This window comes from Oncorhynchus tshawytscha, linkage group LG31 (genome assembly GCF_018296145.1).
Source record: "Oncorhynchus tshawytscha isolate Ot180627B linkage group LG31, Otsh_v2.0, whole genome shotgun sequence".
In the NCBI taxonomy this organism is placed as follows: Eukaryota; Metazoa; Chordata; class Actinopteri; order Salmoniformes; family Salmonidae; genus Oncorhynchus; species Oncorhynchus tshawytscha.
This window is the reverse complement of record NC_056459.1, coordinates 16,440,054-16,455,512: the sequence shown is the minus strand read 5'-3', so window position 1 is coordinate 16,455,512 and position 15,459 is coordinate 16,440,054. Positions and strand designations below refer to the sequence as shown.

The 15,459-nt window shown below is 42.8% G+C and overlaps 1 protein-coding gene across 1 annotated transcript; it reads right to left on the bottom strand.

Moving 5' to 3' along the window:
* Positions 1–2,319: 2,319 nt before the first annotated feature.
* LOC112229631 (glycoprotein endo-alpha-1,2-mannosidase-like protein) lies at positions 2,320–13,162 on the bottom strand. The gene is made up of 4 exons (XM_024395575.2): positions 11,806–13,162; positions 11,489–11,598; positions 8,312–8,388; positions 2,320–4,355 (listed from the first exon to the last, which is right to left on the bottom strand). The coding sequence occupies exons 1-4, from the start codon at positions 12,311–12,313 to the stop codon at positions 3,719–3,721; spliced, it is 1,332 nt and encodes a 443-aa protein (XP_024251343.1). The 5' UTR covers positions 12,314–13,162; the 3' UTR covers positions 2,320–3,718.
* Between the last annotated feature and the right edge of the window lie 2,297 nt (positions 13,163–15,459).

The window sequence follows — 15,459 nt, the reverse complement described above, 5'->3', positions numbered from 1 at the left end:
TTGGAGTTCAGGCACAGATGATACTGGACTCAAAGAAAGTCAATGATTTCTTTATTCATGCCCTCCCACTGTCTTATCAGTCAAATTCTATTTTCATCCTTATATCTCTGTATTCTCTGTCTCTCACAGTTCACTGCCCTTTGACGGGTGACATTCTGAGGTATGAACCATTGAGCTATAATGGTATGAACACATCATCTGACCCATTGAGCTATAATGGTATGAACACATCATCTGAACCATTGAGCTATAATGGTATGAACACATCATCTGAACCATTGAGTTATAATGGTATGAACACATCATCTGAACCATTGAGCTATAATGGTATGAACACATCATCTGAACCATTGAGCTATAATGGTATGAACACATCATCTGACCCATTGAGCTATAATGGTATGAACACATCATCTGACCCATTGAGCTATAATGGTATGAACACATCATCTGACCCATTGAGCTATAATGGTATGAACACATCATCTGACCCATTGAGCTATAATGGTATGAACACATCATCTGACCCATTGAGCTATAATGGTATGAACACATCATCTGAACGATTGAGCTATAATGGTATGAACACATCATCTGATCTGTCACCTGGCCCTAGAGAGATCAGTAATGATGAGGAGCGTTGGGGCCTGCCATTGCACGGGGCTGTGAAGCCTGACATTTATATAACCGCACAACGCCAAAGCCTGGTTGGGTAGTTGGTGTTAACGGGTGATGTGCTTGGGTGCTGTGTGTGTGTGGAGCAGGACAGCCAGTGTAGCGAACAGTGGAGGCAGGCTGCTGAGGGTAGGATGGCTCATAATAATATCCATTCCAGACATTAATATGACCCCATGGTTTCTAATTGATAAAGTAGCTATTACAGTTTGGCTTGACAATGATAGAAGAGTGTAATACAGAACAGGCTCCTTCCCAAATGGTGGATCTGACCGTTGCTGAATTTGGCTTAGTCGAACCCACCCTATTTCAAACACAAAGTATTCTCAGATAGGAAACAGACAATACATTTATTTTTCACCATTTCAAAGTAATACAGGAAAGAATAAGTCAGAAAGTCTCAAACGCTCACCCACACTACACAACCCCAATGGCTCTATCATCACAACAGAATTCACCCACACTACACAACCCCAATGGCTCTATCATCACAACAGAATTCACCCACACTACACAACCCCAATGGCTCTATCATCACAACAGAATTCACCCACACTACACAACCCCAATGGCTCTATCACCCACACACAACAGAATCACAACAGAATCACCCACACTGGCTCTATCACAACCCCAATGGCTCTATCATCACAACAGAATTCACCCACACTACACAACCCCAATGGCTCTATCATCACAACAGAATTCACCCACACTACACAACCCCAATGGCTCTATCATCACAACAGAATTCACCCACACTACACAACCCCAATGGCTCTATCATCACAACAGAATTCACCCACACTACACAACCCCAATGGCTCTATCATCACAACAGAATTCACCCACACTACACAACCCATCAATGGCTCTATCATCACAACAGAATTCACCCACACTACACAACCCCAATGGCTCTATCATCACAACAGAATTCACCCACACTACACAACCCCAATGGCTCTATCATCACAACAGAATTCACCCACACTACACAACCCCAATGGCTCTATCATCACAACAGAATTCACCCACACTGGCTCTATCACAACCCCAATGGCTCTATCATCACAACAGAATTCACCCACACTACACAACCCCAATGGCTCTATCATCACAACAGAATTCACCCACACTACACAACCCCAATGGCTCTATCATCACAACAGAATTCACCCACACTACACAACCCCAATGGCTCTATCATCACAACAGAATTCACCCACACTACACAACCCCAATGGCTCTATCATCACAACAGAATTCACCAACACTACACAACCCCAATGGCTCTATCATCACAACAGAATTCACCCACACTGGCTCTATCACAACCCCAAACACAACCCCAATGGCTCTATCATCACAACAGAATTCACCCACACTACACAATGGCTCTATCACCCCAACACTGGGCTCTATCATCACAACAGAATTCACCCACACTACACAACCCCAATGGCTCTATCATCACAACAGAATTCAACCCCAATGGCACTATCATCACAACAGAATTCACCCACTACACAACCCCAATGGCTCTATCATCACAACAGAATTCACCCACACTACACAACCCCAATGGCTCTATCATCACAACAGAATTCACCCACAACCCCAATGGCTCTACACAACCCCAACCCCAATGGCTCTATCATCACAACAGAATTCACCCACACTACACAACCCCAATGGCTCTATCATCACAACAGAATTCACCCACACTACACAACCCCAATGGCTCTATCATCACAACAGAATTCACCCACACTACATGATCCCAATGGCTCTATCATTACTGTGGCAATCATCATCACGTAACTAATTTGAAAGGAATAGACTTAAGGCACTCAAAACAGACAGTTTCTTGCCACCTACATAAGTCGAGGTAACCAACCGATTAAACTTTGTTGTTCAAAAAGAAACCAGGTATCGTGATGAAAAGTCCTCTGGAATGTTACCATCTTGCCCTCTGATTGCAACAATTCCACCTGGCTTAAGTCAATGGTGTGAGCAGTCTCAGTCCCATTTGTTCCAGTCAAAGGCATACACTCCCCTTTGTATTTATTTGGACAATGAAGCAATAAAAGTGACTCCAGTACATTATTTAAGCAATAAGGCACGAGGGGGTGTGGTATATGGTCAATATACCACAGCTAAGGGCTGTTCTTATGAATGACGCAACACAGAGTGTCTGGATACAACCCTTAGCCGTGGTATATTGGCCATATACCACAAACCCCAAGATACTTTATTGCTATTATAAACTGGTTACCAACTTAATTAGAGCAGTAAAAATAAACGTTTTGTCATACACGTGGTATACAATCTGATAAACCACGGCTGTCTACCAATCAGCATTCAGGGCTCAAACCATCCATTTTATAATGACCATTTAGTTCCTATTGGGAAAAACATAATCCGATAAACAACCAACGCAAACTGCAAATACATCCAACAAGTTTGTAGAGTCATAAGCTTGATGTAGTCATTGTGTGCTAGGAATATGGGACCAAATGCTACACTTTTGACTACTTTAATACGCTATAAGTGAATTTGTCCAAATACTTATGAAAAAATAAGGTATTCAAATGGGTTGACTAGATACCTTAATGTATTTCATTTCTAAACAGTAAAACATGTATGAAAATACCCTCAAATAAAAGGTGACATTCTGTATTATCGCCTAATATGAAATATTTTATCTCAAATCCAAAATGCTGGAGAATATGGCCAAATTTGCAAGTTTTAGCTTCACTGTCTAAATAAATCCATAGAGGAGTTCCTATCGACCCAGAATACCCAGCAGTGAGGCCACTGCTACCCTTTTCAAACTATCATGCTGACCCAAATCAAACTGTCCTGGCTGTGCTATTTTTCTTTTCAACATGGTTCCAGCAACTATAGAGGACGTGTAACCACTAACCAGGCCCGCTCAATGCAGCTTGGTAGTGTGAAAAGCTCCTCATTTTTACTTGCTCCAGTCACACCCAAAAGGCATTATTCCCAACGAACCCAGTCCAGTCAGGAGTCCTGTCCACTACATGAGCCACTTGTCTTTCTCCTTGTTGAAGTGTTCGGCCCACTTCCTGGTGAGTTCCAGGTACAGATCTGACCGGTGGGGCTGGTAGTCGAGATACAGCCGCGACACCGTCTTCCTAGGCACCGCCTTCTCAATCTGTGTCCCCTCGTGCCACTCGTTGAATGACGTGATGGTCACAATCTCCGGCCGCACAGACAACGCCGCCTCCAGGCTAGTCTCGTAATAGCGTCCGTTGACCCTGTTCCTCGTATTGTGGTTGTTCCATGGCCTCACTGCGGTGTCGACGTATCCTGGCCCGGCGCTGGGCACAAACAGCAGGTTGTTACCATCACAGAAGGCCTTAACTGCCTTCCAGTTCTGGTGAGAGGAGCCGAAGGAGAAGCCGTTGGAAGCGAAGTACGTATACATGCCGTCGAAGCCACCGGCCAGGATTTCGTGTTTGTGGCGTTCCTCTACGACCAGGGCGAGGAAGACACCATCGTAGGGCGTGCCACGGAGGGTGTGGGCGCCGGCGGGGTGGAGCAGGTCGGCCCAGGCTTCAGGCGAGGTCAGGTAGGAGTCGTAGACATAGAACAGAGGAAGGATCCGCCCTGTAGTCAACCTGAAGCGGTAGAAGGCGCCGTGGTTCCCGTACCTATGAGGTAAATATTTAGTTTAGTTTAGTTCATGTTGACATATGCAGCTAGAATCTGAATTGCAGTATACATGCAAATCACACTTCTTTTTATAGAGAAGTGAACATGCAAGAAGATAGCCAATACTCCAATGTGTAGCACCCATCACAGTCAGAGATTATTTAATTTAAATATATGTATATATTACACACACACTACAGTTCATAAGTTTGGGATCACTTAGAAATGTCCTTGTTTTTGAAAGAAAAACAATTTTTTGTCCATTAAAATAACACGAAATTGATCAGAAATACAGTGTAGACATTGTTAATGTTGTAAATGACTATTGTAGCTGGAAACGGCTGATTTTTAGTGGAATATCTACATAGGCGCACAGAGGCCCATTATCAGCAACGATCACTCTTGTGTTCCAATGGCACGTTGTGTTAGCTAATCCAGTTTATAATTTTAAAGGCTAATTGATCATTAGAAACCCTGTTTGCAATTATTTTAGCACAGCTGAAAACTGTTGGGCTGATTAAAGAAGCAATAAAAGTGGCCTTCTTAAGACTAGTTGATTATCTGGAGCATCAGCATTTGTGGGTTAGATTACAGGCACAAAAAGGCCAGAAACAAAAACTTTCTTCTGAAACTCGTCAGTCTATTCTTGTTCTGAGAAATGAAGGCTATTCCATGCGAGAAATTGCCAAGAAACTGAAGATCTCGTACAACGCTGATGAGTACTAATCCCTTCACAGAACAGTGCAAACTGGCTCTAACCAGAATAGAAAGAGGAGTGGGAGGCCCCGGTGCATAACTGAGCAAGAGGACAAGTACATTAGCGTGTCTAGTTTGAGAAACAGATGCCTCACAAGTTGTCAACTGGCAGCAACATTAAATAGTACCTGCAAAACACCAGTCTCAATGTCAACAGTGAAGAGGTGACTCCAGGATGCTGGGCTTCTAGGCAGAGTTCCTTTGTCCAGTGTCTGTGTTCTTTTACCAATGTTAATCTTTTCTTTTTATTGGCCAGTCTTAGATATGGCTTTTTCTTTGCAGCTCTGCCTAGAAGGCCAGCATCCCGGAGTCGCCTCTTCACTGTTGACGTTGAGACTGGTGTTTTGCATTTCTTGTTAACAAACTATAGTTTTGGCAAGTTGGTTAGGACATCTTCTTTGTGCATGACACAAGTAATTTTCTAACAATTGTTTACAGAAAGATTATTTCACTTATCATTCACTGTATCACAATTCCAGTGGGTCAGAAGTTTACATACACTAAGTTGACTGTGCCTTTAAACAGCTTTAGAAGCTTCTGGGAAAAACATAATCCTAGGCTAATTGACATCATTTGAGTCAATTGGAGGTGTACCTGTGGATGTATTTCAATTCCTACCTTCAAACTCAATGGCTCTTCGCTTGACATCATGGGAAAATCAAAAGAAATCAGACAAGACCTCAGAAAAAAATGGTCTGGTACATCCTTTGGAGCAATTTCCAAACGCCTGAAGGTACCGCGTTCACCTGTACAAATAATAGTACGCAAGTATAAACACAGTGGGACCACGCAGCTGTCATACCCCTCAGGAAGGAGACGTGTTCTGTCTCCTAGAGATGAATGTACTTTGGTGCGAAAAGTGCAATTCAATCCCAGAACAACAGCAAAGGACCGTGTGAAGATGCTGGAGGAAACAGGTACAAAAGTATCTATATCCACAGTAAAACGAGTCCTATATCGATATAACCTGAAAGGCCGCTCAGCAAGGAAGAAGCCACTGCTCCAAACCCGCCATAAAAAAGCCAGACTACGGTTTGAAACTGCACATGGGGACAAAGATCTTACTTTTTGGAGAAATGTCCTCTGGTCTGATGAAATAAAAATAGAACTGTTTGGCCATAATGACCATCATTATGTTTGGAGGAAAAAGGGGGAGGCTTGCAAGCCGAAGAACAGCATCCCAACCGTGAAGCATGGGGTGGCATCATCATGTTGTGGGGGTGCTTTGCTGCAGGAGGGACTGGTGCACTTCACAAAATAGATGGCATCATGAGACAGGATAATTATGTGGATATATTGAAGCAACATCTCAAGACATCAGTCAGGAAGTTAAAGCTTTGTCGCAAATGGGTCTTCCAAATGGACAATGACCCCAAGCATACTTCCAAAATTGTGGCAAAATGGCTTAAGAACAACAAAGTCAAGGTATTGGAGTGGCCATCACAAAGCCCTAACCTCAATCACATAGAAATGTTGTGGGCAGAACTAAAAAAGCACGCACGAGCAAGGAGGCCTACAAACCTGACTCAGTTACACCAGCTCTGTTAGGAGGAATGGGACAAAATTCACCAAACTTATTGTGGGAAGCTTGTGGAAGGCTACCCAAAACATTTGACCCAAGTTAAACAATTTAAAGGCAATGCTACCAAATACTAATTGATTGTATGTAAACTTCTGACCCACTGGGAATGTGATGAAAGAAATGAAAGCTGAAATAAATCGTTCTCTCTACTATTATTCTGACATTTCACATTCTTAAAATAAAAAAAAATTCACTGACCTAAGACAGTGAATTTTTACTCGGATTAAATGTCAGGAATTGTGAAAAACTGAGTTTAAATGTATTTGGCTAATCTGTATGTAGACTTCCGACTTCAACTGTAGATATTCCATTAAAAATCAACATTAACAATGTCTACACTGTATTTCTGATCAATTTAATGTTATTATAATTGACAAAAAATGTGTTTTTATTTCAAAAACAAGGACATTTCTAAGTGACCCCAAACTTTTGAACAGTAGGATATATACACTTGTTACAAAGCAGCAGGTTCTGCCAACAGAAGCGTTCTCAATTGGGTGAAGTGTCAGATGTCTACAGAAAATGCTATTATGTGGAATAGTGCTATTATTTTCAAGAGCAAGTTTGGAGTGTGTGAACATTGTAGATGGAGAGATCAGATGATAGAAATGCATCCCCTCCCCCCTCCCTTCTCATTCTCTCTGTGGTTTCTTTTCAGGCAGATGGATAGCACAGTTGGTTGTGCAGAAGTTGGCAGAAACATCTCGCCCTGGAAACAAGGTATACTAGGCTTGTCCTCAATCACAATCATCACTGTTCAGTAAGCTTGACAACGATACACCAACCCTACTGCCCAACCTCAGAGGGTGTCTCAATGTTTGGACAATGTTTAGGTGGATCACTATCATGCCTCATTAGATAAACAATCACATATTCATTTTCTGCCCTCTACGCTTGTCCTCTACTATAGTTGTTGTTATGAATATGTTTGGCATGACAATGACCATTGGAGTTGGCAAGACGGCGCAAAGAGATGTGGGACCTGCAGGCTACTGCTGGTCTGTTCCATAGCCAAACTCTTTTCATACATTTTTCCACAGGTACAAATCTTTTAGTGGCACTATCAATTGTCTGAAGCCCTCAGATGAATACTCTAATAATGAAAGTGAAAGTAATCCAATCAGGACAAAGGCTACTTGCAGTTTCATTCTCTCTACCTCCTTCAGACCTGAAGAGGACTCAGATTTCTCCAGATCCCCAGACCTCCAATGACACTGGACATTAATATGGAAAGCAGAGCTCTGACCTTTGGCTTAAAGTAAGTGATAAGAAAATCTTCATCTGTATGAGTGTGATGTTGAGAGAGGAGAAAGTGAGGCAGAGAGAGCGAAAGGAAGAGAGGTGGGGAGAGCGAGAGACAGCGAGAGAAGTGGAGAGAGCGAGAGAGAGAAGTGGGGGAAGTGAGAGACCGATAGGGGGAAGTGAGAGTGGAGATAGAAGTGGAGAAAGGAAAGGAAAGGAGAAAGGAAAGGAAAGGAGATTAGATGAGAAGTGGAGTGGCTGGCTAGAGGACGCAGATGTACAGAACAGTCGAAGGCCAATCTACTTGTCAATGATCTAGAGACGGAGAAAGAGAAAAAGAGATGTGGATAATAGGACAGTGGAAGATCAACCTACTTGTCAATTATGTATTTGATGTTATCATGCATGCTGAGGTCGGTCCGACCCTTGTACGGCTGGATGTGGAACGCCACCTGTGTGAACAGAGTAGGGATATGGATCATTATAAACCCTTAATAAAGAGGACAATACTCTCTGCAATACACATTTTCAAGGTCTTTGAAGCATTATTATACCACTTGAATGTAAACACGGTTCTGTAAAGGAAGAAGTAATATTCAGTAGTATATCAGCACATTGCCATTTGATTGTGGTATTAAAAAGCAGTATGGCAATGCCTTCAGAATTCAATTGGTAAGGTGTGGTGAGTGGTGAGCACCATTTGTGAGTTTGACTGTTCAAATCACTGGCATAGTAAAATAATCCTAAAGTACATGAACAGACGGAAATATTCGGCAACTCTTAGAGGGCAATGGAAATGGATTTCAGAAATGCTTCATTATTGTTAAAACCAATGTGCTTCGTCATGTATCCTCCAACTAGCTTATCCATCCTTAAATAGATAACCTTTTCCTGAGGCTCAGAGAATCCATATGTGGGTACTCAAATTTCATGCATCCCAGTGTCCATCCAGAATGACAGTTATTTTGGGGACCAGGCGAGCAGTGTGTGTCAGAGGCCTCCGGGCTGGGATCAGCCAATCAGAGATCACTTAGCTGGTGGATCATCTTTAAATAAATCTTCCTTCTCTGACTCTGGGGCCCCATAGGGATTGTTCCAGGTAACATCAGCAATCAAACAGAATGATGCGTGTGCGTGAACATGCGTGAGAGCGAGAGAGCGTGTCCCAGGAGCTGACTTGAGAGAGAGGAGCAGGATGTGGACTGAGTTTTAGTTTCTTGAAAATTGAAAGAGAATGCAGCGAGGAAGAGGAAGAGGATGAGGAAGAGCGGACCACTGAAGCAGACACTCCTATCCATGGATCATATCCATTATCCGAACTCAGGACCTCACCCTCTCTTTGATCTCAAGTGATCCTCCATCCTCTTTTAAGAAAAGAGAAGGGATTTTGGAGTTGTATTCCTTCCAGTGTCGCGGCAGTGAACTTTATCTGCTGGAGATAATAATCAGGATACTGCTCTCTACTTTAAGGCAATAATACTCTCTACTTTAAAGTATTACCTAAGGCCTTTTTCTCTCTGTGACTGTGTCTTTGCTGCAACTGAGAGATAATACCTGCCAACCCTTCAATGAACCATACCGGGGCCTTACAGCATATGGCATACATATAAGGTCTATACATCAAACATCAAACCAGGATGAAATTGCTTGAGGTTTAAAAACATTTTTTTTAAGGGAGACCTGGATCTGATCCAGATTTCACACACCACACCTTGAAGGATCAACAGGGAGTCTCTCAGCATTTAGATGGCTGTGATTGCTGTGACACAGATTACATGAATACGACTGTAGCAGCTGCCCTCTCTCACCCCAGGATTAGACGAGTGTCACGCCCTGGTCAAAGTATTTTGTGTTTATCTTTATGTATTTGGTCAGGCCAGGGTGTGGCATGGGGTTTTTGTAATTGTGGTGTGTTTGTCTTGGGGTTTTGGTGGTGGTATTGGGATTGTAGCTTAGTGGGTTGTCTAGCAAAGTCTATGGCTGTCTGGAGTGGTTCTCAATCAGAGGCAGGTGCTTATCGTTGTCTCTGATTGGGAACCATATTTAGGCAGCCATATTCTTTGAGTTTGTCGTGGGTGATTGTCCTTAGTGTCTTACTTGTACTCGCTGTTAGTTTGCACTAGATAGGCTGTTTTCGGTTTTCATTACGTTTATTGTTTAGTCGTGTTTACGTTTTGTTTAATAAATATGGATCGCAATCGACACGCTGCAGTTTGGTCCGACTCTCCTTCATCACCACTAGAAAACCGTAACAACGAGCCTGATCCCAGATCTCTTTGTGCTGTATAGCCAACACCTACTGTCATTGTTGAGACAGCACAAACATATATGGGACCAGTCTTAAACTGCCTGACAACTAGGATGTTTACCTCAGCTGCTGTATAGCAAAAGGTCTACTTCACCTCACCGTCAACTGTTGATAGAACAGTCGAGCCATGAATGACGGAGCATGGCGGGCTAGATAGAAAGGGAAGAACACCCACTCCCTCTCTCTGGCTCTCTTTCTTTTAAGAGGCTGCAAGGTCTTCATAAACAGTTTCCATGCCAACACTGTGTTTGACATAGCAGCGACCAAGCTGGGCTGTCAGTTTGTGTCGTGGCTGGTTTTGAAATCAGAGGCAGAGTGGCAAGGTGAGCTGATGTGCTGTTCAACGAGGCTCTTTCCTCAGTTGTATAAACTGTGTGTGTGAGTGAGTGAGTGAGTGTGTGCCCACGCAAGACCCTCTTGTGCCATGCACACAGGCCTCAGGCTGCATGGTCAGCCCCAGTTATGCCAATGCTGTTTGTGTGAGTGTGTCCTTGTGTGGGTGCGTGCATGAATGTACAGCACATCTATACTGGCTTCAATAGACTGAAAGTCAAGCAGTATAAGAGGGGCTTGAACCGTGTACCCTGAATCACTCTTCCAAGTCAAATGGAAACTGTCTTCCCTCGGTTTAAAAATCCTGATTCTTTTTTTTGTCTGCCTTCAGAGGACCTTGTGAAGCACCCAAAGACTTGTGAGGTTGTTGAAGAAATGTGTTTTCTCTGCCTACATCAATAATATACAAGATGGAGGAAGAAAGTGGGCTACAACAGATGGTTTTATACATAGAAAATACATTCCAAAATCCCACACTTCACCTCTAAAAATGAAATGCATTGCGTCTGTCTTCGAGTGAACACAGTGAAGTCATGACGTACACTGTGGCTGCTCACTTAGTTTTGGTAACAGGAATATTTTTATGTTTTTATCTAGGCTCAAAGGCCATGACTGATACTCACTTAGACTACTACAACAAAGGTCGGAGTTAACATAGTCTCTTGTGACAGACTGTTACACAATCTGAGTGAACAACATAAACCTGGAAGCACCTACCAACCAATCATCACTGCCAGCCAGCCAGCCAGGGTTGGGGTGAATTCCATTTCAATTCAGTCCAATCCGGAAGTCAACTGAAATTCCAACTGACTAAATTGGAATGGAATTGACCCCAACCATGCAGCCAGACATTTATGAATTCAGTAAAGCACCAGAAATTGTAAAAACATACCGGTTCTCTCACCAGTTACCTTGATGCTGTGTCTGTGGGCAGCGTCCATGACAGCAGGCACCAGGTCTTCACATGGCTCACCATGGTTGTCTGCAATGCCAGGTGGATACCAGGACAGAACCAGTACACCTGAGGCGGAAACAGTTAGTGATGTCTCTGGTATAAATATTGACATAAGGATAGAACAACCCTTCATAAAATTGGTGCAGATGAATGGAGGAGTTTAAGTGAAGCTACTTTAATACTTCAATATTTGAGAGGTACAGTATCATGTTCAGGACACCTTTTGGTGGTAATATTTAAGTTTGGGGGGTTAGTGGTGCCAAAATCCCTCACCTGCTGCAGCCGCTTCAATTTGCGACATATGTGACTCCAGCACGGAGGGGTCTCTAGAACTGTATGGTCCTAGCTCCGGGAAGAAACTCGACGCAATGTCCTCTGGAGGAGTATGTCTTCCTTTGGCGTGGCTGGGGGCGATCTTAGGGTCCCAGTGCGGCACTAGAACATGGTCCCAGTGAATATATTTACCGTCCATCTGTGGGGTGCCATACCACAGGTAATAGAATATTTGTACGTCGTAGAATATACTGTAGTCACGGTCGGATTTTGTGAAGACGACTTTGGTGTCGCTGGCTAGATAGGACTGACCAGGGGAAACTACCATGTCGTTTGAGACTGGCCGTCGGTGGTCGCCTCCTCTTTCCCTCACAAACTCTCCCATCCCCGGGGCAAGGTCTGAGAAGCCATCGCTGGGTTTCAGTGTTCTGAGGCCCATCATGGTCCCGAAGATGAAGAGAGTGAATAAGAAAAGTGCAATGAAAGCTTTCTTGCGCAGCCGTGTCATTTTGGTCGCTGTCCGAGGTGCTGAAAGTAGCCTATAGACCGCTATGTGCTTTCGTTGAAACTATATCATAAGTAGATCTATGTCAGTCTCTTTCATCAACATCTAGCCTATAGTCTTCAAGTATACACACTTAGCAAGAAAAAAATGTGGGAAAAGCCACTCAATCTCTGCAGTGGCTTGTGCATTTCGTTATAGATTTCAGAGTGCCAGCGTTCGTGGCTTGAGTTCGATTTTCGACTTGAACGCAAAGAATCGAATACATGTCCCTTCAAACATCTAAGCTATAGCCTCTCAAACCATCATTTTTCCTGATGTGTTTTTAACCGAATCTCTCCTTTCTCCCTGTATATCCATGAAGAGCAGATATGTCTCTAACGGTTACAGTTTAGCTTCTCATAATGACTGACTGTCATTACCATTTCAGGGCATCGTCATGTTAGGGTTGTTATGCTTCCCGACCACCCGGAGCTCAAGAGATGGAGACAAAAAAAGCATGTCGCTCTGTTCATATTTCAAAAGACAATCTCTGGAGCTTTTTTCAAACTCTGCCTCCTGCACACTCCCAACTGTTCTTCTCGACTGTTAATTCATCACATAGTTCGTAGCACAGTTACCTTTGTCTTCTGCAATTGCTCTCGCCCGCCTGCTAACGCTACCTCTTGTTTATCCCGTCTCTTGTCTCCCTTGATTATGCATTTAAACCTGCTTTTCCGGGAACAACCCGTTAGAATCCATCACATCTCCAGAACCGTAGACTTGGTCGACGTTCGGTTTTAGGCAGACGGTTTTTAAATGGATCGTTTTCTCACGAAACTCAGCAGGAGGAAGAGGGGGAGGGGTGGCTGAGCACCAGGCTGCGGGGGTGAGCAGGGTGGGTGGGATTAACCCTGGTTTTATTGTCTATGGATTAACCCCGCGCACTGTTCTGAGAGGAAAATAGAACGCGCGTGGAACAAATGGGGAGCCTATTATTGCTTTTGCCTTTGTTTGCTCTAATATATGGTTACTTTAACTCAGTATCTATGGGTAGAAAGAAGTAGGATACGTTGCATTCTCTTGCTATCCTCCTATTTGAAAATCCGTTCTCTCGCGGATCATTTGGCTGTTCACACTATAGGCTATGTTGGCTTTATGTTACAATATGGACACATTGACGTCTATTTATTGCACAAAAGAGATTAAACTTGTATGATTTTGGCTATATGAAATAGCCTATGGCTACAGGCTGTGGAACACAGTTTGTCAGTTTATGGTAGTGGAGAGTGAAAGCAATGACAAAGATAAAATAACAGAGGGCTAAGGGCTCTTGTGTGGCACCTTGAGCACTTTTAGGATTTATTTTGTTCCATACCAATAACGATAGAAGCAAACAACTCAGAATCGTAAATCTTTGAAATACTTCGCCTTGATCATTATTGCATTTCACACGGGATATTTCCAATTCCACGAAGCATCCGTGGGCTGAGGATGTCATTTAAAAACATTTAAATATGTGGAAGCTTTGAAGTTGATGGTTGAGATGAAAGATGATGCCACCCACCACATCATTTTGGACGAGCTAGAAGGCCTGGCAGGATTAGCTACTGGGGGGCAGACAGATACCCACTCACACGGTGGGATTAGGGCCGCAGCACCGGCAGCGGGCACTGGGAACCGGAGTGGAGTGAACACCCACCGCTAGGATCTTCTCCCGGATCGAGTCCACTGGCACAGCTAGCCTCTCTCCATAATAATCAGTCAGGCTTTTCTGTTATGGAGGAAACCTGACTGTGCTTGTGTTGCTTTTTATAGGCTAAGGCTTCTTATTTTTATTTTTTTATTTTCTTTTTTAAAAGGCTTCTTATTTTACCCATCATTCAAAGATCATTAGCATATATAGCTAACACAATTTGTTTCATTATGTTATTCTGTTGATTTTGTCTTCATTATGATTTGTATATGAGTTTGTCTTTAGGTTTCATGCATCAAAATATAAACTCCATCTATTTCATTCAAACAAGCCTCGATCCAGTATAGGCCCCCGCAAAATTGTAACAGAACCAGAGTGACATCTAGTGGGATGAGAGAGACATTGTTTAACAGTAATCTTGATGTGTGAAATATGACTGGTGAGCATCCGAGGCATACGGTATTAATGAAAGTGACAGGTTTAGTGGTCTTTAGCGATGATGGAGAAAGATGTCACCTCTCACTGTGTGCATGCATATACATCCGTTACCACTAGGGGGACTCCGTGTATCATTAAAACGAGTTTGAATTGTGAGAACAATTTAACATGGACACTTTTCGTTGTCGAATAACGATATAGCTCGAGAAACCTTGAAGTAAATCATCAATCCCGTGTTATAGCTCTGGAATTGACTTGATATAAAAAAATACAACGTTGTGTCTTGATAAATGAATCCTTCTTCTGAATACTAGGCCTAGTCTTCGTGGACGGGCTAGATAGAACTTTAAAAAAAACATTAACGGTTTGTTTTTAGGGCGTTCGCTTTAACGATAAGAGCTGTCCAAGGTGCTGAAATAGTCTAGTGATAAGTAACCAAAAAGAAACTGGTTCGAATACGCAAGCCGGAAAGGTGTAAAGTCTGTCGATATGCCCTTGAGCAATGCACTTAATCCTAAATATCACAAGGGGCGCCGTACTACTGACCTTGTAAAACAACACGTTTCACTGCACCTATCCGGTATATGAGACAATAAAACAGAGAACAAAAATGCTATTTGAACGTTTATCGTCAAATGTGAGCTAGAAATGTTATCTGCTCTGACACACACATATACACACTCAAACACACGACTGTGAATATCTGAAATTCTTATGTGAAAATGAACTGTTTTTTAAGACCGTTGTGCTCAACCCCTTTTGGCAGATAATCAGCAAAACCAACAGTAGTTTGATGTATTGGTTCCCTCAGCAGATGGCTTGGAGATAAACTGTCTCACCTTAAGATCTTTCAACAGCCCCAATAGTCTTATTCCATGTTACTGACTTCAACACATGAACCAATCAAACACTCTAGATACATTTTATTCATTGTTAAAAACGGGTAATTATACTACTGAACTACTGAACCAAAATTGTATAGTGCCTGGTTTAGTATACATTTGAAGAACTTCCAAACATTGTCAAATGCTATATTTTT